We start from the raw sequence: 23,479 nt of genomic DNA on the forward strand, positions 1-23,479 counted from the left end.
CCGGATAATGTTGTGGTCAGGCAACCAGAAGCTGTCACCGGACTTTAGATGGGTCTCGGTTAGAAGGCCCACGTCGATGCTGTGCTTGCGGAGGAAGTCGGCAAGCTCAATCTCTTTTGCTCTAACAGAGCAAGCATTCCAGGTGACGATACTTAGCGGTTTAGACGCCATACTGGATGATGAACTTACCGAGCACTTGGATCTGTTCGGGCTTATTGCGGCACTTACGAAGAGCACCGGACATGTTGACGAAAATTTCCATCAGTTCATCCGCTGAGAACAGATCGGGGTTGTTGTTTTGCGCTGTTGGTTGTCTCCAGAATCCAGGGGGGATGGAGAGCTTTGGCCAGCAGAATCACCGGAAGTTGCTTGAGCGGAATGCACCCGCGAATTCACTTGCCTTTGCTGAGGAGCACGAAGGGGCGGGAAATCCTCCGTCCGAAATGCCGGGACTTTGTCCTTCTTGCGTCCTGGTTGGTTGTTAGTTGCCGCCTGTTTTCGGATGCGTTTGAAGTCCTCGCGTTTGGAGCACTGTCTGTCGGAACCTTGATGAGCACCACCACAGTTGGCGCATTTTAACGCTACGGCTCCTTCCGCAGGGCAGTTGGAAGTGGCGTGTTCTTGAGCGCAGTTGCTACAACGTGGCTTGATGTTGCAGTTGCGAGTGCCGTGTCCAAAGTTCAGACATCGTTGGCACTGGGTCACATCGCGATGGCCTCCATGGTATGGCTCCCATCGTACGATTATGGAGTAGATTGAGCGGATAGCCTGCAGCGCATTCAGCGTCACCGTTCCCTTCTGGAAGTGCACCAGGAAAAGACAATCCGGGTACGTCTTCACGTTTTCGTCTCGCCTCGTCATCCGAAAGACAGCGATTGGGGCCAGCTTGTACCGGTCCTTGAGTTCTTCTTCGATCGCCTTGGGATCAACATCCGGTAGACCCCTGATGACTACCTTGAAGGGCTTTTCACCGGGGATGTCGTGCGTGAAGTATTCCGCATTGGAATCCTTCAGGAATTTGACTGCGATTTCGTATTCCGCTTTCGTCCGGAGCATCACCTTAGTGCCAATCCTGCTGATCTTGTACTCAGCTGCGATGCCCAGCGATGCGAAATCGCCAATGAGCGTCTTGAGTGGCACTACCTTCACCACCAGTGGAGGAAGCTTGATTTTCGCCGCACTCGGGCCGGCAGAATTCGCGGTTTCGACGGCGTCGCCGAAATCACCGATGTCGCTGGCGTTTGTCGCGGTAACATCGTCGCGTCCGCTCGTACCATCGGACTGACCTTGGTTCTTCTTCCTCTTTTTCGTCCGCTTCACCGGGACTGGGTTGGTATTTCCAACATCGGTGGGCAGAGTAGCGTACCTATTTGAGGTAGGTACCGAGCTACCCTCACCACTGTTCTTCTTCTCCGCTTGTTCACGAAGTCGGCTCCGAGAGCGCTGTCTTCCCATCACGCGATGCGACCGACACTACTGACTACGCGACGTGCAGTATATCTGCAAACGTTTGTAACAAACTATAGATTAATCGAACAACTCGACAAAGCGAGCAAAGACCGAACTCAACTGCTTGACGTTCAAGCAGAGAATCCCGAATGTCAGTTTGCCTAATGGGTGCCACTTTTATAGGAGCGCGCTGTCTGCGCATGGTGATATGGACGTCGCTGATTGGTTAGTGTTGTTTGTCGCTGTTCGTCAGCGGCGATTGTCAAGATGGTTGGTTCACTTTCGGCGGAGACGGAACACCGATGAAGGATTTTTTCAAGGCAACTTCATTGCGTAAAATGGTCTATGATCTGCAATCGTACCATGTCGGTGAATATATTTATGTCGTGATGGCTTTGCCAATGGCTGTTGGTGCCTCACCCATCTGCATATTATACATGTGTAGTGACAACCGGTTTACATATGCAGATGTGAGCTCCCGGTGGTCCTTTGTAGAAGCCGAGTTGAAAAAAGCTGGAATCTCGGTGGTCAACATCTCATCGGATGGCGACCCTCGACTGATAAAAGCAATGAAGGAAAGGTTAGCAGTACCTAGCTCTTTTTTCAGCAAAGTGTATGGGCCATATTTTGATGCTGATCACCAGTGAATCAGTGTGCATCAAGGATACGGTGCACCTGGTAAACAAACTACGCCATGCTTTGCTGGACTCGAAGCGGCATATGCGTTAAGGTAAAAAGGTTAATGCATATGAAAAGTTATAGAATATGTATGACATCACATCACCATTACTTGTAGGGCAATTCGTCGTGCCGGTCGCCGTAGTGAACTAAATGGTTCAGCGAGGGTGCAAAGGGGTTCATAAATTGAATCCTTCTGATTTGAACCCAAATGACAAGGTGAAGTTCGATCCCTCGCTGAAGCTGATGGCATCGGATTTAATTCAGCATTTAAAGGAAACCGTTGTTGGAAGTAGAGGGACCGCTATCTATTTGGAGATGATGAGGAACGTATATGTTTCTATTACCGATGAGGACATGGTGCCAGTCAACCGGGTTGTTTCGGTGTGGTATGTACCTATTTCTCTCGGTCACATATCCATACACACGCAAAACCTTACTTTTACACTTCCCAGGACTTCGCTACTGCTATAGCGCGCCTGGCGTTGGCAGAGCATGAAAGAAACTCAAACATTCCTTTAAGATACATTTACAGGAAAAATACGAAGTTGCTGAAATGTCCAGTAGGTGTCGTCAAAGGTACCGGTGCGGTCAATTTATGTAATTCCCAAAAAGACAAGCAAGACATCGACAATTATGTCACGCGCGTTGTGGCTCCAGATAGCAATGGGTATTTACCCCAGGAAACCATAGGCTAGCTGGATACGGCAAGTTTTTAATATCTTTCGTTTAGTTTATGATTTTGATTTGTTCCAATCTTCATTGATAATGAAACCGTTTAATAACATTTTAATAATTTATATAAGTACATGATGATACACAAGTGTTCTAAGGAAGAATATTTCTTATCCCAGTTCCCGATTGTCCAAGACCGTTGCTGATTGTTATAGGTAAGTTATATTAATGCCTTTTAAGAAGAAGTGATTAATGTCACTATGCGGGAATCTCGGAAGTAATTCTAGACCAACAATAAAAAACGAAATAAGGCTGTCCACGAGACAGTTGCGATCAGCTGACTTTTTTGTTTGCCAAGAACTTTTGACAGATCACAGTAGAACTGGCAGTTTATTCTCATATGAATTTCTGCTTTGTTTATGTTTACATTCAGCACCATGAACACCAGATCACTCACACACTCTAGATTTATAGCTGTCAATTCCACCGAGAAACGTCTCTTGGATCACCTTATATGCGGAATCCAAACGTAAACAATGGCTGTAATCTCAAATTTCTCAAGAATCAAAACACACAGTCAGAGTAATGACGGATGACTTTCATTCAGAGGTGAAAATTTTCATGTCGATTGATGAAATTAAGCAAAGGTAAAACTGGCCTTGCGACACCTAGTTTTCAGATTAGCAATTACAAAACTGATGATGTACTAAAAAATATTCCATACGATTTAACAGGTAGCAAAACGTCATTATCATTTTTCACATCATTTCCATCTGCTTAAATTCATCAATAACGGAGCTTCTGGGAGACAATAACAATCATAGAACCTGAAAAATGTTCAAACAAATGCTTGGTATAACTTATAAATACCACAGCTGTCAAACTCTGCCTCTCTTCAAATTCCGTTTCCAGTTCCTCTACAACGCAATCCTCCTGATTTACCATGGGTTCTATACTAAAAAGTTTCCAAAAATTAATCTTCAAAATGAGACAACGATTCAAAGTTGGTGCTACGACGGCCGTTACAATCTTCGTTTTGCCATTGAACGTCATGGGCAAATTGTCGAATTCCTCGACTTCTAATGTGGATCCTCCAGCAGTCGGCTGCAGCTTCAGTTTCAGGTCCTTCAAATCCTACAACCGTCATCAGCGCTCCGCAATCCAGCAAACCAATCACCCAAAACATCCACCTTCGCAAACGGACGATTGTCTCCATCTACCCTAACTATGAGTTCCCTTATTTCTGAACTAAAAGGAACGAACTTGGTTAGAAGCTTTATAGACCTGCATCGACGACCTCTTACATCGATCGCTTCCCGTTTTTTGCACAATACAGGCATTTCTCGGTCGTAAAATCGAGAAAACCACAGATCGTACAATAGACCTCTTTCTCCTTCAAACAGTTGTTATAGTGGTGGAAATTCCCACGACAATTAAAGCACACTGTTCTCTCTGGAAAACGAGAGGTTGCTACCCTCTTCTCCAGTATATTTTTGCTGCTGCCTTGCTGAGGTTCTTGACTCGGTGGAATTTGCATCGGCTTCGACTGATCAGCTTTCCAGTGTTCTGTTGTGGGTTCTCGTGAACCTCTGCTCTCGTTACTGGGACCCTTAAACCCACCCGAATTTTGCTGTTTCCATTCTGGTCTGCTCGATGTTTTCCTGTCCGCCCAATCTTTTGGAGGTGGCTTCTGTTGCCTCTAAATAGGCCGCGAGTTGATCTCGTGCACCTGCGATATTCGGGAACACTGCTCACCTTCTTTGCGGTGCAAAAACCAGTTCGCGGAATCTAACTTTCGACCCTAACCAAGGGGTAAGACAGCTCCTAATCATGAGCAATTTCAGAGTTGCTTTTGAGGCACCTCGAGTAGCTCACGTAGCTCAGTGAGCAAGATCACTGTCATTTGCTTTCTCACTTTTCGCATCACAGCAACATAGGGTAGAGAACTACTTCGACCTAATCGCCTATTTTTGGCCTATCGAGCAGAAAACTTCAAATAAATCCATGATTTCAGAATTAACAAGTCAATTATGCGTTTGGTACGATACTTCAGTTAATAATCTACGGAACGAAGTCAGTGAGAACGCGTGATACAAAGGTTTGCACCCATTATTCTTAAAAAACAAAAGAAGCGCTCCGACCGAAGCCATTTTTATCTTCATCCGATAGGCCGAAGTGAATTCATTGGCGTTTCAATGCGTTAGGCCGAGTTTAGAATCCGTAGGCCGAGTTTGGTGTCAAGAAGCAGTGTTAGACTTTTGACAATATCTCAACGATTGATTTCTCTTTATCAAATCTTATGGTACGTACGGAAAGGTAAATAAATTTTCAACCCATCAGTAATAATAACATTCCGTTTGGTGCTAAACTGCGCTAGATTAAGAAAGACTAAGTGCGGGTTGTGCTTAATAGGCCGGAAATGGGGTAGTTAACCCTATGGAGGTGCGAAGCCGAACAGCTGCTGTCAAGCAAAACAAAAACAAAAAAGAAACCTCCAGCTCGACCAAATACTCCAGATCCGGCAAATTATGCGTACCCTGCACGTCCTCTGATACTCGTCGAAGTGATCCCATTCCCATCGGTCAAAAATCTGCCGCTAGATGAAACTACGAATTAAGCACTGGATTCCCATGGCGCCGTTGTGCTGCGAGCGGACATCCTCCAACTTCTGGTGCTACTGCTGTGCTTTCTGAATGATCGTGATGTGCTCCACTTCCTGCGATTCTTCTGATGTCGACGGAAGTGTTTGTTGAAGATTAACATAACTACTTTAAAGAAGAGATTTCATCCAGAAAGATAAAAAATGTTTTGTTGTTTTATTTTTTTTTTCTTTTAACTATTATTTATGTTTGACTGAGAAAATGAACAACCATAGGACCAGCCAATTGCATTCTGTATGAGCTCTCTATTTTCTCCGGTTCCACAATCAGGGACTCTATTTCCCGAAGTGATAGCAGAGATGAAAACAAGTAGTCAGTACTCAGACAGCAGTGCAAGGACCGGTCCTGTTGCGATACGCGACTTTCGAATAAATTGTTGAATTCAAAGCTACGTATTCACCCATCCATATTAATCCGAATTTCATTCCCCAATACGGTTTCGTGGTTGCGTTTTATATAAAGCCAACATCTATTATATTCGGAGCATGTTTCGTTCTTCAGTTATCTAGACAAACAAATTTTCCGTTTTCAAAACAAATTCTGGAGTTCACATCGTTTCAATAGCCGGTCTGAACAATTCTATTTTGTTTACAAGCAAGACTGACGCCTAATATGTGCGGGTAAACGGAGTAAGCAAAAATCGATGCACGTCGATTACATTTTTGAGATACATTGAGTTACTCACGAGTTACTCGCTGCAAAAATGCAACCCCTTGACCCAAACCTTTAGCGTCCGCAACGTTCGGACATCCTTCATCAACAAAGAGTTTTTGTAGTCCAAACGGATATTTCTGAAAACTATGTCAAACTTTCGCTAATCTGATCCAATCCAACTTTAGCTCCATCACTAGTTCGGTCCAGCTTTGGAACTCCTTGTTCCTCCTTCCTTCTATGTACCAGGCCCTTGCATCGCCCGAAAACAAAGGGATCGCCTCATTGAACAGACTTCGCTTACTAATGTTCTCAGCTTCTGCCATAAACTCCACGTCGGAGACGAATTTATTCAAATTCTTCCCTTCATCTCTACCGTCGTACTTTAATTTCCAGTCACAAGCTGGTCTTGGTCTTCGCTTCAATTTTTTTCCTGCGTCGCTCTCTTCAGTGCTCTCGTTAGAAACTCGCTCGCACTCCGACTCCCTATCTACGGCACATTCGCTAACTTCACCCGACGAATCTGTGACATGTGCATACCACATGTCATTGCTACTTTTTTTTTCTGCATTCTCAGCGGACCACACTAGTGGGAATATGCTGCGAAGCTTAATAACACCCGGCATCGAACCTTCAGTTCAATGCCTGGTCAAACCCTGTCAGCATTTATTGCGACAAACAGAAGTGTCGTATAACAATTTATTGAACCATACTGTTACCAAAAGTACAGTCATTGATTTTCGGATACTTTTCCATTCCCTCTTTCGCATGGACGCCGATCACTGATTGGTGTTCGAGTAAATAGTAATTTATATATTCGGTGCTTCAAGTGTCTCAAACTAGGGCTCTATAAGAAAAATGAAAAAGCAAATAAATCAATTACGATCCAACCATCAAACACGACGTATCGTTGGAAACCGATATATCACGGTCATGGGTTCTGTGAACTTCGGACCTAGCTAATCTTAACTCAATTTCCTCCTTTTCTTTGGTCTAACTTTTCCATTCCTGCTTTCACCCTGTTTATTTGATTGTTCTCTAGGTTGTACTTGCGTTTTCGGTTTGCTTTCCGTTATTACTTCCGGCCTTGTTTCTGGACCTGTCAACCCTTCCCGAAGCATGATTCTTATGTGAGATATCTTATATGTTCAAGGTCTTCAGTTTGGACATAATTACCATATCCATATACTGCATTATTCGGTCAAACAGCTCATCCGTGTTAACGACCTTTGGAACTTGGCGAATAGGAGAACTGGACTTCCTGCTATCCGTCGAATGCCTATTTCTCACGATATCTTCTTCGACTTCCCCTACTAGCTCTTCATGTTTCTCTTCTTCCTGTTCTTGTTCTTCATGTAGTTCTTGTTCCTCTTCCTCCTGCTCTTGTTCATTTTCACTTTCTCCGTACCCAGGCTCTTGAACACTCAATCGGCTCAGATCGTTGAGCAATCTTTTGGAGTATTCCGCCACAGCCTCTGGGTCCCTGACATCCATGAGATATGGTCTAAATTTTTCAATGGCTTCTAGTGCGGCCACACCTTCTGCAGCCTTCAATGATCGCTGAGACATCGTCAGCTTTCGTGAAGAATATGATATCACGTGTTCTATTTCATCCACGTCCTGTGTGAGAACTCCCGCAATTGCTGTATCACTTGCATTGGTCTGGATGGTAAGCGGTCTTCCAAAACCTGGGTAGGCTAGAATCGGCGCTGTAGTCAGTTTTTCTTTAAGAACAACGAAGGAATCCTCAGTTTCGTCACTCCATTGAACTGTCTTGGGTTTACCTTTTAGAAGATCTGTTAAGGGGAGGTTTACTTGGATTTTTTCAAAAAAAAATGATTTTTTTGCATAAAATGAAAGCTACAAGTGTGTAGAATATGTTGCCAAAAGGATTTTACGATCCGAAACATATTTAGCGAGTTATGGCGCTTTGAGTGAACCTTTGTCATGCGCGCTGAGGGACGCTACAAAAACTTTAAACGCGTTTTTCTCGAAACCATATTTTTTATAACAACTTAGAGCATAGGGCTTGAACAAATGATCCGATTTACAACCGGAAAATTGCGCTTTGAAGGATACTATTTTTTGTATGGCTTATACCTAAAATGAAAAAAAAAATCTTAGTTACTGTTGATTCTTGAAATTAATTTATTTTTATTGAATTTTTGTTACTGTGCAAGGATGAATTCGCCTGAAATATAGTTCATTGGATAGTTTATAACTTGAATTGTATTGAGTAATAATTCTATAGTAACGGTGATAGCTTCCGGTAGTTCAAGGTATCATTGTATTGGTATGGTATTGGGTATAAAATCGAGAATTATTTAGAATAAAGAACTCACTTGTAAACCAAAACTCTACCCAACAGTGTCTATAAGAAAGAAGGTCTTAGCAGTATTAAGCAAAATCCTCGGAAGGTCAGTCGAAGTGAATCCCACAAAACTTTAATTAACAGTTTTGGTGCCGAAACCCGGGAATCGTGTCGCCGGTTGAAGTTTGTCGTTGCGCGAAATAGTAGTGCATTAGTGTTCATCATCTCGATCCACTCTCGTGGGAATAACTACGACGACCGACATCAATACCGTGCTTGCTGGAAGTTATACGTGGGCCGTTCGAGCACACGAATCGACTCGTGTTGGAAGCCCTGTGTGTGTCGCCATTGCCATCTACTGAAGGGAAGTACGAGGTATCGCCATCTTGAACGCCGTTCTGCAATTCTTCAGATCACAGCGAAATTCTTTCCTAAAGTATTACGAAGGTACGTACCATCCACGATTCCCTCGATTTTGTATCGTAGTTTTGGGCATATGACTCCTAAAAGAAAGAGTCGTCCGGTTACCAGCCGGTTGAAGATGTTGAATCGCAAAAGAGCCACCGTTTTGGGCTCCGCCAATTTGATAAAATCATTTAATGATAATTTTCAACTTGAACAAGGTTCTCAAGTGCGTGTGCGTTTAGAATTGCTAGATGACTTATGGAAACAGTTCTCCGAAGTCCAAGATGAAATTGAATCATTGGAAGTGGTTGATGAAAATGAGGATTTAGAGTTGTCCGAAGAGCGAATCGCTTTTCACAACATGTACGTTGAACTCAAATCATCATTAATTTCCAAATTGCCATGTGAAAACGTTCGTAATTTACCACGGGAGCCTCCAAATCCTGGTCCAATGGCCCAATCTGTCCGATTACCAGAAATAAAAATTCCTGAGTTCAATGGGAACTCAGAGGATTGGATAGAATTTAAAGATGTATTCAAATCCCTTGTTCATGGAAATCTGCAACTAACACCAGTACAAAAATTACATTACTTGAAGGCATCGCTCAAGTCTGAGGCACAGAGAATCGTCTCGTCTCTCGAAATGTGCGCCGACAATTATTTGATAGCTTGGAGATTATTAGAAAAACGGTACAATAACCCCAATCTATTAATAAAAAGACATCTCGCCGCTTTGTTTTCGATTCCGCCGTTGAAACGTGAGTCGGCTACCAGTTTGTCGGAATTGGTAGACCAGTTTGATCGGCATGTTAGTATTTTAAATCAGTTGGAAGGAATGGAACAACACTGGAATTCAGTGCTTGTCGAAGGGTTGAGTCGTCGTTTAGATTCTAACACACTAAGGGAATGGGAGAATCACTGCAATGAAGAACAGAGACCAACCTACGATGAACTTATCGCGTTTATTCGGAAACAAGCCCGGACGCTCCAATCGGTGAAGTTGTCCCAGGTTAATCCATCCTCGCACGAAATCAAACCGGTCCAAAAACCAAAATCGTCTACTTTCGTGATTTCTGAACCGTCCAACAAATGCCCAGTGTGCAAGCAGGGTCATCCTATTTATCGGTGCGATCAGTTTAAACGGTTATCACCAAAAGAAAGGTTTAACGTAGCTAAACGGCATAAGTTGTGTATCAATTGTTTGAATGGATTTCATCTCGCGAGAAATTGCAATTCGATCGGCTGTAGTGTTTGTACCAATCGGCATCACAGTCTATTACACTTACCACCAACCTCGGGAACAGTGTCGACTACTGGTGGTAGTATCGCGAATACGTTGATGATAACAGATCACTCACGCCAGGATGAATCTGAGTTACCACACTCTTCAAACGAGCAATACGCATACCAGTTTTATCAACCCCCCTCCGTTGCGTCGCCGCGCGCGCCGGTACCGTCGCTTTCACCGACACTCTCGACTCTATTGGTACCACACGTTTCTGAGGATTGTGCATCGAAGACTCCTCTTGTGAAACCGACACAGCCAATCGAACCGGTTGATAATTCGTATAAAGCGCATCCGCTACGCGATGGTTGTGAAGTTTTTTTAGCTACCTCAGTGATAAAATTAAAGGACGTTTCGGGTACGTCTCGGTTTGCTCGCGTCGTGTTAGACAATTGCTCGCAATGCAATTTTATCTCCGAATCATTAGCCAGGAATCTCGGATTGAAACGCATTAAAACAAACATGGATGTTGTCGGTATCGGGCAAGGAAAGGTGCATATCACTGAAATGGTTGAAGTACAAGTGTTTTCTCGCTTGAACAGATTCAGCATAGTGATTAAATGTCTAATTATCACCAAAATTCCTGCGGTATTGCCAAGTAGAAATATAAACATTTCCGATTGGAATATTCCGGGCAAGTTGGTCTTGGCTGACCCTAAATTCAATATTAGTGCTGGGGTGGATCTATTAATAGGGGCCGAGTTTTTCTTCCGGTTAATTGAAAGTGATAAATACCATATGGCTGATGGTTATCCATCTTTACAGCGGACCGTGTTCGGTTATATTGTCTCCGGGATGTACGCGACACCGAGAACAAATCCCTCAATTTGTATCGTCAGCACAGGAGACAATCTCGATGGTATGCTCCAACGATTTTGGGATCTAGAGCGTATTAACGAGAGTCCTATGCTGACCCCCGAAGAGCAAAGGTGCGAAGATCATTTCCGTCGAACAGTGTCTCGGGATCAAAATGGAAGGTACGTTGTCCGTCTACCGTTGCGAGAAGATCGCCTCCCGTTCCTCGGCGACTCGTATCAGCAAGCCCAACGCCGGTTCTTAACGACGGAGCGACGTTTTCTAGCGGATCCGAATTTTCGAGATGCATACTTCCAGTTCATGGATGAATACGCGCGGTTAGGACATATGGAGCCCAGCAGACCTACAGGTAATCTACAATTTTATTTGCCTCACCATGCCATATACCGCCCCGATAGTTCAACTACCAAAACACGAATCGTTTTCGACGCGTCTTGTAGGGGAGGTAACCAACTAGCTCTTAATGATGTTTTGTATGCGGGTCCAACGGTTCAGCCCACCATGCTGAGCATAGTATTTTATTATCGAATCCCTAAATTTGTCTTCAAGGCCGACATCGAAAAAATGTTTAGGCAAATTTGGACCCATCCATTTGATCGCAGCCTACTACAAGTGTTTAGGCGACGTAACCTAAGTGATCCACTCTTGAAATATAGTTTAACCACGGTAACTTATGGGACGGCTTGTGCTCCGTTTCAAGCAACTCGAGTTTTATTGCAGTTAGCGGAAGATGAAGGTCACAGATTTCCGTTAGGAGCTTGTATTTTGCGAAAGGGGGCTTACATGGATGATACTCTGGCTGGCAGTGATGACCTCGATGAGGTCATAAAAGCCACTGTTGAACTGAAACAATTATTGGCTGCTGGAGGTTTCAATCTGCGGAAATGGTGTGCTAATGATGCCCGAGTATTGAGCGAAATTCCACCAAATTTAATAGAAATGCCTGACAAAGTAGAACTTGATCACGAAGCATCGGTGAAAACGTTAGGGCTGTTTTGGAATCCTCATACAGATAAATTTAGTATCAAAATACCTTCACTTACGGACTCTGATGTCATAACCAAACGAGTTGTGGTTTTTGAAATGGCTCAACTATTTGATCCATTAGGTCTTGTTGGACCAGTGGTAGCCGCGGCAAAAATGTTTGTTCAAAAACTGTGGAGCGCAAATTTGTCGTGGGATGATCGATTATCTACAGAGTTGACAACTTGGTGGCAGCAATATCGAAATCAATTGCCTGGACTGCAGAATTTAAAAGTGCCTCGACGTGTAATGGTTAGTAGGAATTATTCTTTACATTGTTTTTGCGACGCTTCGGCACGAGGCTATGGCAGTTGTGTGTATGTCGTTTCAGTGGACGAATCTGGCAAACAGCACAGTAATCTTCTGATATCAAAATCACGGGTTGCACCAATAAAAAATCTATCCATACCTCGTTTAGAATTATGTGGAGCTCTTCTTGGATGTCAATTGGTTGATCAGGTTCTTACATCAACAGAATTTCAAGGAGCAGTCACGTTTTGGACTGACTCCACAGTAGTTTTGCATTGGATTAATTCTCCACCCTCAACTTGGAAAATTTTTGTTTCCAATAGAATCGCTGAAGTTCAGAGACTTTCTAACGGACATGTTTGGCGGCATGTTCAATCTGAAAATAACCCCGCAGATCATATTTCGCGAGGAATGCAACCAACGGAAATTGTGAAAAATCAGCTGTGGTGGCATGGACCAAGTTATCTCACTCAATCCACGGAGTTCTGGCCAAAATCCATAAATGGTTCAATTTCCAAAGAACTAGTTGGTTTAGAAGGGAAAACTATATCCTCATTGCTAACGATTGATGAGACTCCTTGGGACATATTTGATCGATTCTCTGACCTAGCTAAATTAGTCAAAGTAATCGCTTGGTGTTATCGATTCTACAACAACGCTTGTTCCGACAAAAAGCATCGCATGGTATGCAATTTAACTGCAGTGGAATTCAACGGAGCACTGAAATCTCTTGTACGAGTGGCTCAAGTACAATCCTTTCCTACTGAAATAAAGGGACTGGAGAAAGCTAAGGGTGATGATTGTACTTCCACCGAAATGAATTTCAAGTCTTTGATAAAGGGATTGAATGTGTATTTGCATGAGGATAAACTACTTAGGATAAGGGGACGACTGGTAAAACTATCCGCTCCTATTGATACTCGATGTCCCATTTTGTTGCCAGGTGACCACAGACTAACGAAATTGATAGCACGATCTATGCATCTTCAAACATTGCATGGCGGGCCAACGCTGTTGCTTTCGACTATGCGACAACGCTATTGGCCCATTCGTGGTAGAAACCTTGCAAGAAAGGTAGTAGGAGAATGCGTACAATGTTTTCGCTGTAGTCCACGCACATCAAGACAAATTATGGCTCCACTTCCCGAAGTTAGAATTACACCAGCTCGAGTTTTCTCAAATTGTGGTCTGGACTATTGCGGACCCTTTTTAGTCCGCCCTCTTGTGGGCAGAGGAACCTCAGTCAAGGTATATGTTGCGTGCTTCGTATGCATGGTTTCAAAGGCCATTCATCTTAAAATGGTGTATGGTCTTTCCTCACAGTCATGTATAAACGCTATGAAACGCTTTATAGCTAGACGTGGACGATTGGTTAATCTCTACTGTGATAATGCTACAACATTTGTCGGTGCTAAGCGTGAGCTTAAAGATCTTCGGGCGCAATTTTTACAGCAGTTTCAATCAGAGATTTGGAATAATTACTGTCTCAATCAAGGCATTACTTTTAATTTTATTCCCGCTCGCTCACCTCATTTCGGGGGATTATGGGAAGCCGGCGTCAAATCCTTTAAGCATCATTTTCGTCGAGTATTTGGAATGAAATCCCTTCGATTAGATGAAATGACTACCGTCATAACTCAAATAGAAGCCATTCTGAACTCTAGACCATTGACTCCGCTTTCCAATGATCCTAAGGATCTAACCGCGTTGACTCCGGGGCATCTATTAATCGGAGAACCAATGTTTTCCATCCCCGAACCCGACGTAACCGATATCAATGTTAATCGATTGAATCGATTACAGGAAATGAGGCGTTCCATTCAAGATGTTTGGCGCCGATGGGCTCGCGATTATATCAGTCAACTTCATCAGCGTTCGAAATGGCAAACCGAGGTCCAGCGCGATCTATACAAAGGCGCGTTAGTTTTGCTGAAACAAGAAAACCTTCCACCGCTACAATGGAACATAGGACGTATCGTGGACATGTTTCCAGGGAGCGACGGGCACGTCCGAGTAGTTCTAGTGCAAACTTCAAGAGGGTTATTCAAAAGAGCAATAACAGAAGTGTGTCTTCTACCAATAGACGTTTCGCAGAAGATCGACAAGGAAGAGAGCACGGAGGTAAGGATGGTGTTCGACGAAAACCTTCACGGGAAGGAAGCAACTCAAAACCGAAGGAAAGTTCTGGTTAGGAAAATTGCATGAATTAGTATGTTGAAAATACACTTTTCAACGGGCGCCGGTGTGTTAATTCTTGAAATTAATTTATTTTTATTGAATTTTTGTTACTGTGCAAGGATGAATTCGCCTGAAATATAGTTCATTGGATAGTTTATAACTTGAATTGTATTGAGTAATAATTCTATAGTAACGGTGATAGCTTCCGGTAGTTCAAGGTATCATTATATTGGTATGGTATTGGGTATAAAATCGAGAATTATTTAGAATAAAGAACTCACTTGTAAACCAAAACTCTACCCAACAGTGTCTATAAGAAAGAAGGTCTTAGCAGTATTAAGCAAAATCCTCGGAAGGTCAGTCGAAGTGAATCCCACAAAACTTTAATTAACAGTTACTATGTTTTAAGCAATGTCAAAGTGAGAAAAAAAGGGGTAAAAAAGCACTAAATTTTCAAATGCCCATAATTTGGTCAATTTTTGTCGGATTTCGTTCTAGTTAGGTATAAGCCATAGGGAATATTATCAACTTTAACCACAATAAAAAAATTTCGAACCGGAAGTTCGTATGTCTTTTCATTCTCCTGAAAAAAATTCCAAAGTTCAACTGTTTTTCAGCCAAATCCAAGTAAACCTCCCCTTAAGGGAGCTGTGACCTCCGAGATGAAGCGTCGGTAATAATTTACTATCCCCAGAAACCGTCTTAACGATCTGACCGATGCAGTACGTTCGAAGATGACGATTGCTTCTATTTTATCTGAAATCCACCGTATTCCATTCTGTGACAGCACGAATCCTAAATACGGAAGTTGCGGCACACAAAACGTGGACTTCCCCAGATTTATCGAAAGGTTAGCGGCTCTAAGTCTTCTAGTCACTTATCTTAGACTCCGGAGATGTTCCTCAAACGTGTTGCTTGCAATGGCGATATAGTCAAGGTAGACAAACACGTTTGGTTCCAGTTCACCATTCCCATAAAACTTGGTCCATTAGTCTCGACAGGGTTGCCGGACTATTGATCAGCCCAAATGGTAGCCTGGTGAACTGGAACAACCCTCTCCCAAACACCCGGAATGCCGTATATTTCCGAGACTCGGGTTTCAACGGGATTTGCCAAAAAGCCTTGGACAGATCAATCGTCGTCTCCCCAGTCTCCCCAGAATACGGTCCTGGTGTGGAAGAGGGTAGGCATCTCTACGGGTCCTTTCATTAAGCTTCCTTACATTTAGGCACGTTCGCACCTTTATGCGTCCTTCTGCTCTAGATACTCCTTTCATGGTCACTATGGAACTATGAGAAGAGCTGGATCGCTGTTCGACCGTTCCACGACACCGGCTGCGATCCATTTATCTAACTCCTCATTCACGCTTTTCTGTATTTCCGGCGACCATGGATACGGGTTCAAACGAATTGGACCAGCATTTTTAAACTCATCCTTGAATTCAATTTTGTGGGTTATCAAGGCGGTCATATATAATCCTTCTTCTATTCAGTTTTTCTACCACAGTTGATCACAACACCCTTTCGATCCTGTCTCGCCCAATTAGGTTTACAAAAATATAAATTTCAATCTAATCCTACTAACGTTCGTCGGTTGATTCATACTCAGCTACCAGCACCAGTTACATTTTGATTTACTACCAAAAATGTCGGTGGTATGAAATCCAGTGTCAAGGAATTCCTGCTAGCCAGCTCGAACCTCTGTTATGACGTTGTTGTATTGACAGAGATATGGCTCGATGGACGCACCTTATCTTGTCAGTTATTCTCTGATCATTATCAGGTCTTCCGTTGCGACCGCAATGCAACCAACAGTCACAAGTCCCACGGCGGAGGTGTGTTAATCGCTCTTAACTCCAAAGTAAGAATGATCGAGAACCTCCCTCAAAACCCTTGGACTCATATGGGAACCATCGACGGATTTGATCCCAAACGAACACAATCACAAGGTGAACCGGGCTGTCAGACACAGAAAATTGTTCGACCCTCTCGGTGATAGTCCTTGCTAAAATCTTTGTCCAATCTATCTGGCGAATGTCTGAATCCTGGGACGATCCATTAGACGAGCTCCAACAGTAGCATGCACTACATAGCATCGATCACCATTCCTAGATGGGCAGTACCCGCCTCGATTTGCGTATCAATTGAAATACACGATTTCGGTGACGCCTCTGAAAATGCCTAAGGAGCCTGCATCTATCTGAGAGCCGTTTCGACTGACGGGAAGATTGTCGTACATCCATTGGCTGCCAAGTCGAAAGTAGTACAGTCCTGAAGGTAAAAACCAGCTTTTGGACTGACTCGATGATAACCCTACATTGGCTCCGTTCAACTCCATCGCAGGTGCATTCACCAAATGTTTAAGTTTTTTTTGAACTCAAATAAAGTGTATTATCTTTTGACGTAGGATTACGTCTTTCGGCACCATAATGGGGGTGCAATAAAAAAAAACAAACCGACTGCGTTACGAAATGTGGTCAGGTTGTGACAACTTATAACTCTGTCAATAGTGGATGGATTTTAATTCTAAACAAGCCAATCGATTGGAAATGTGTCTACAATTCTGCTTAAATGAACACTTAATCAGTTTTCAATAGGTTACTATTGAAAATTACACAAATGTCGAACTGTTGCAATGGTGATCAAAATTATCAACGATTGCCTGCAAAAAAAGTGGTTTCCCTTACACAGTTGCCGATACCAATCACGTAATCCTACGTCAAATCTACGGTCGTGTCTTGGATACAACCTCTTACTTTTTAAGATTATACAACTGTTGGTTCTGTTATTGCAGCTTAGATGACATGTTGTTTATTGATGTTGTTTTCCATAGAATATCAAAATTAGGGAGCCAGGTGTAATGTTTTGCTGAATCGGATAACTGTAAATCAGAAATTAGGTGCGTTTTAGGTCCCACAATGATTAAAAGTGCTCTGGTTCAAAGTCATTACCGTTTCTAAGTGTACCTCAAAAGCATCACTGTGCACTCTTATCTTTAACGAAATCAATCTCCCGATTTTCGAACTAGAACGACCGAAAGCACGACTCCCGTACCACGCATCCCTAAATCCACAGCATGTGCGTCCGAACAAATTGTGCCATTTATCCGTCTTCGAAACCCGATTCCCACTCAGACAAGCCGTTCTCGACAACTCAAGCAAATTATCCCTGCCATTTTCCACTCCATTTCCAGGAAGTCCTCCCCAAGTGGAGTTCTGTGATGATGTATTGGCTTTCGTCACGCACATTTCCCGCCCCATTCCCCCGGGAGTCCTACCGACCGATTTCAAAACCCGGACTCGAAATCCTTTGTTGTCAGTATATCACTCTGCTGGCTGTCAGCAACCGGACGGCAAGTGGCGCAGTTTCTTTTGATCGATTCTCTCTCACCATCCGGATCCCATTTTTTGCAAGCTCCCAGCCCTCCCTCCACGACGTCATTATAAACCTAAAGCGAAAACGAATCGAATCGGGGGATTGGAAGCAAAACAAACAATCATCTTTGCGTATGCCATTCGTTTTCCCAATGAGTGGGGATCAAATTCGTTGCCTCGATTCTCGTTAGCCTAACCTAACCTAACCTAACCTAGAACAGACACACACGCACACGCAACAAATATGCTTATATGTACAATTGTTTCGCTTCCACCAATGGCGGTCACCCGAGCCACCTTTTACAAATGATGGAAAATGATTGATAACACTCTATTTGTCAGCTGCTGATCCTGATATGCGGCGCTTAACGTAGCAGATGCGATCATAAATTACGACGCATTCGCCTTCGGGTGGTTTGGCGACTCAATCCCGATACCGTCGTCCCAGGTGGCGAATTTCACATTGTTGATAAATATATATTTTTATTTTAAGTAATTTTTCACGCAAATCGATTCCGTCCTCCTTATTGAATAACCATTGGTCCGTGTGCCGTCGCCCGGAGCATTTCCTCCTAGCGGATGCGACCGTCTGCCTGCTGCCCAGGTGGTGGATTTGTCGTTCCGTCGCCAACACCACCATCTGCGTTGGATCTGTCGAATGCAGCGGTGGCGACCAGAATTCCACTGTTTCCACCTGGGACGACGACAGCGGCAGCAGTAGCAGTTTCTGGTTTCCGGTCTCGTTGTCCGGCAGCGGCGGCGTCGGCGGTGGGACGTTCACCTTTGCCGGGAATGATGGCGACGGCAGCGGCCGGTCTTCAGTCATAGCTTTGCTGGTTGTATCACCGCAGCAGGGATGTTTCCGTCGATTGAACCTGGTTGACGAAGAGAAGAGAAAGAATCGACAGATGATTAGATTGGCCATTGAATTGGTTTGGTTGCTGTGTGGTGATAATCCGATCTTCTATTGAATGCGGGAAAAAGATGAATTGCGGATCAGCGTCTTCAGAATCAGACAGGGGAAAGTTGATTATGGACGGATATGTTTTGATGATGTTCGGACAAGCATTATTTGAAATTAAAGTTAGATTTGAGCCAGTTAGTATACTTTTGCTAAATAAAATTCCCTGAGTTTTCTAGGTTTTCCCAGAACTTTTACCGAAAATTTCCATGTTTATAAAAAGCGTTATAAAATATGTTATTTTTGGTTAACCTTCCTAAAGGCTGACTAAAATTAAATTGGTACGCCCCTCGCGTGCCGCCAGCACGCCTCTAGTGTTGGGAATCGAAAATCTTTGACAGTGGATTGCTTACACTTCTATAGAGATCAACGGGTGCAAGTTTGATCAAAGTAGTCGATCGCGTTCAAAAATACCGTCAAGTGGAACTCGAAAAAAGAAAAAAATTATTGTGCACAAACACCTGGAAAATCCGGAGAGGTCCGGTTCCAAGCTGGCTAAAGTGCTGAAGATGACGAAAAGAACAGTTTGTCGAGTGCTCAAAACCTACAAGGAAACTCTAAGTGTGGAAAGGAATCAGCGGACCTACGAAAAAACTGGAATCAGGGATCGTCAGCTACGCAGCAAGTTGTTGAGGTGCGTTAAAGTCAACCCCGGTCTTTCGATCCGAGATGTGGCTAGAAGGTACAACGCCAACTTTCAAATGGTGCGGAACATCCTTGCCAGGGAATGATACAAGTCGTAGGAAGCCAGTAAACATCCGAACCGGCACATAAAGCAAAATTCCGTGATCAAAAAGCGTACAAGGCTCTAGTGCGACCGTGTTTTGGCGAAACACAAGGGCTGCACTTTGATCGATAACGAAACATACGTCAAACTCGATTTTAAGCTTCCCTGTCAAAATTTTTACATCGCAACTGAACGTGGGGATGTGCCGGGAAGATTCAAGTTCGTGTTTGCCGACAAGTTCGCGAAGAAGGCCATGATTTGGCAAGCGATTTGCAGTTGTGGCCTGAAAACGGAACCATTCGTCACATCCTCGACGATGACATCCCAAGTTTACATCGAAGAATGCCTGAAAAAGCGTGTATTGCCATTCATCGGCAAGCATAGGGGCAAAGTCATCTTTTGGCCCGATTTGGCCAGCTGCCACTACTCCAAGGTGGTTCTGAAGTGGTATGCTGCCAACAAGATCGATTTTGTCCCGAAGTTAATGAATCCTCTGAATTTCCTGGAATTTCGACCAATCGAAAAATACTGGGATATTTCGAAGCAGCGACTTCGACGAAGCGGCGGGGCAGTTAAGGACACCCAGCAAATGCGGGCAAAATGAAAGAAATGCGCTGATTTCGTGTCCGTTTCCACTGTGCGGGCGCTGATGGGCTCCATCAAGAGAAAGGTTCGAGATTTTGTTCGAACTGGAGAAATGTAACCATATAATGCTGTAACTTTGAAGCTTTAATAAAAGTACTGTAAAGCAACCATTAATGGACTCAAACGTGGCTATGGTAAGCAGGAAGCCCGTAAAATGGCTTTAGCTCAGGCGATGCCTACCTCTATTGATTTGCAAAGCAGACAAAAGATTCTTCCAAGGCTGGAACGGATAATGTTGGAACGAGCAAGGCTCCCTCGTTACAAACCGGTTCAAACTCTGTGAACCAAAGGCTTGCTAAAATAACGGCTTTCCAAGGATCAAGATGGTGCTGGCATCAGTGCAAAATCCAGTCAACTCCCATACAGCGATGCCACTAGCCGTGTACTCCAAAAAAACTATGCAATCGTAGAACTAAGTACGTATCAGCAGAATCTCGCTGAAGAAGCAATTGTTTGGCGCTGTAATAATTCAACGAAAAGAGCAATTGAAACCAAAGTTTGCCAATTGCAGCTTCAAACCAGGGTATATGATTATCAATGAAAGTAATACTCCAAGACCAGACATCCTTATTACAGTATTCCAAAATCGAGAGCCAAAACGGGACTGTAAGCACCGCTTCGTGGAGGATCCTGAATCGTTCGGTGATCAATAATTTGCAAATTGAATGGGCATTGACGGTCGATGGAGCGTCTATGGTTATGCGCATAAATTATAAATTTGGACAAATAGCTCTATAAAACCAACGAAAGCTCAGGAAAATCCAAATCTGAGGGTTCCAAAATAGGATACTCAATAGACTGATGCAAAATTTGAAATTTTCGCTCCACAGTGTTCAAACGGTTTCAAATCGGGTCCTGATTAGCCTCCGAAAGTTTAAACTCATTTGATAAGAAACTGACTTGGCACAAACCATTTGAAGTTTATATGGAAATTACTATGGGAAAACAAAACTTTTCGTTCGTTGTCTTCTAGCCTTTTTTCATATTGTACTGTAAACAAATTCTATTGCTATTCTTATGGGATTTTTTATCAGCTACAACTTTGCAGAAAATCGTTTTTCAGCCAAACGTCAAATTAAATAGTTATTAATTGTTTAAGAGATTGATAATCTTATCGCAAGATTAAGCAACTGTATTGTGGGCAACACTGTATTCTTCAATGTGACATAGTAACCAGGGTGCCTTCCATTCATTTTGACTAAGAAAATGCTTTTAAGAAATTATGGAATAATAAGATATTATGAAAATATTTTGATTATGTAAACAACAAGAAAATATTGTTAAGTTTGTGTTTGACACATAATACCTGCCAATTTTGCTACATGAGAGTCACAATAAGCGATTTTGTAATTTATGTCTCCCACTCTTCGCTCTTCACTCTTCGCGAAGAGGCGATCAGAGAAACGCTCATTGTGACTCTGTTGAAGCTTAATTTGCAGGTTTGATGAGTGAAACACAAACTTTACAATCTTTTCTTATTACTTACACATACAAAATATCATCATAATATCCTATTATTCCATAATTTCATAAAATATTTTTTTAGTCAAAATGAATGGAAGGCACCCTGATAGTAGCCATGATTTTTGTCCTCTATTCTACGCGCCATAAGCACCAATGTTGCCTGCTGAACAGATGATTGAGCATAATCATAAGACATCAGTGACTTGAATCATTAATAACTTTTGTTCCTTACATTTCATCGAAAACTGGTCTGGAACAAAGTTGTAGCTGAGAACATTTTCAACAAGCTCAGTTATCATTTTTTAAAGTAGAGTGAACTGGTGAATTTTGAGATAGATATGAATCAAAATTATGGTTTCTCCATAGTAATTCCCATATAAATTTCAAATGGTTTGTGCCAAGTCAGTTTCTCACTAAATGAGTTCAAATTTTAGGAGGCTAATCAGGGCCCAATTTGGCACCGTTTGAGCACTGTGGAGCGAAAATTTCAAATTTTGCCTCAGTCTAATTCTCAAATAAAGGGAAGGGTGGCAAGGATGACCTAGAGGACAATACCAAGGATGCCAGCGGTGCTAACGGTAAACAGAACTCACAATGTCAAACAATGCCAATACCTTTTGACGTAGGACTACTTCTGTGATTTCTATATGGGGATACACTTTGTGAAAATGGAACTTGTAACAAAATTATGACAGATTTTGACCGTTAATAACTCAGCTGCCCCTGAACCAATTTCAATAATTTTATCATCAATCGATCAGAAATATTTCCACGCATCTTAGACTGTTGAAACTATTGAAAAAGTGGTAAATGTCAAAAATTGTCCAATGTTTAAATAAAAAGTAACAATTTTATCACTGTTTTCATGAAATAAACGTTCTATCCAAACCCAGTCAACATAATCGAGTACCACTTGGTTGCACATCATCCTGCTCGAACCTAAAAAGATGTTAAAGAGCGCTGCTGTCTAGCCTCAATACCAGGCTTGGGAATTGTCAACCTCATGACGATAAACTATGTAGCAAAGACTACAACAAAAAAGTCAACGCTCATCTGACAAGCACGATGCAACAAACTTCTGCTTGAAAGACTGATCTACTGGGCTGTATCTCGATCTCGACAAAACATTTTCTATCCTCGCCTTTCTCTCATTTCTAGATAAACATTTCAAAAGGTCCTATCTGCATTGATCGATTCTCTTCATCGACTTTCTCTTTCGTCAATAACTCAGCTGTAAAACCTTTCCCTGTTGTATTTGACGTTTTGGATGCTAGATTTTTTCACCTCCTTTATCAAACTATGTGGTAGAATTAGCACGAAATCTGTTTGCATTGCAGTGGTTATAAAAAGAGAAAGTCGATGAAGAGAATCGATCAAAGCAGATAGGACAATTTGAAATGTCCGTCGAGAATTTGGTCACAAAACATCTGTTGCGTGACGTTTTCCAGAACGACTTAGTTGTTTCACGCAAGCTTATGTACGCATTTTTATGATGTTATCGTGTTATGTTATGACAACGAAACCTTACCCCCAAGCTCCTCCCCTGATCCTATCCTTCGACAATGTACCACTCTAACCTCGAGTAAGCCGCGAGTATTCGGCCCAACTCCTACTAGATATAGAATTAAGTGAATTTTGTTACAAACAAAGAACAATTAACTATCGGCTCCGTAAAGCTAACGCGATTGAGCTTTCCAAATAAACAAACTAGTTAAAAAAAAACAAACACGAAGTAAAATTGAAAACATCCGAACAACGTTTAGTTCCAACGTTATGTACATCCGAAAACATCCCTAAAACGTTTGGTTCTAATGTCGAAAGATTGAAATTCTTGACATCAGGAAGGCATAAGAATAGCAAAATTTTGCTCCAAAATTTCTGATGTATACACCATGTTACCTTGCTTAAACTAAATCATAATGTTTTCTA

At 42.7% G+C, this 23,479-nt stretch overlaps 1 protein-coding gene across 1 annotated transcript in view; it reads right to left on the reverse strand.

The window, feature by feature from the left end:
• Positions 1-18,197: 18,197 nt before the first annotated feature.
• The window catches only part of LOC135704812 (RYamide receptor-like), a 409,469-nt gene continuing 404,187 nt past the window's right edge, over positions 18,198-23,479 (reverse strand). Inside the window, exon 7 of the mRNA XM_065226330.1 lies at positions 18,198-18,628. Coding sequence (XP_065082402.1) covers positions 18,596-18,628 — 33 coding nt within the window. The 3' untranslated portion in view covers positions 18,198-18,595. The remainder of the gene's footprint in view (positions 18,629-23,479) is intronic.

The sequence above is a fragment of the Ochlerotatus camptorhynchus genome, unplaced genomic scaffold (genome assembly GCF_037179485.1).
Source record: "Ochlerotatus camptorhynchus isolate MF236.1 unplaced genomic scaffold, CSIRO-AGI_Acam_v1.1 ptg000248l, whole genome shotgun sequence".
Taxonomy (NCBI): domain Eukaryota; kingdom Metazoa; phylum Arthropoda; class Insecta; order Diptera; family Culicidae; genus Ochlerotatus; species Ochlerotatus camptorhynchus.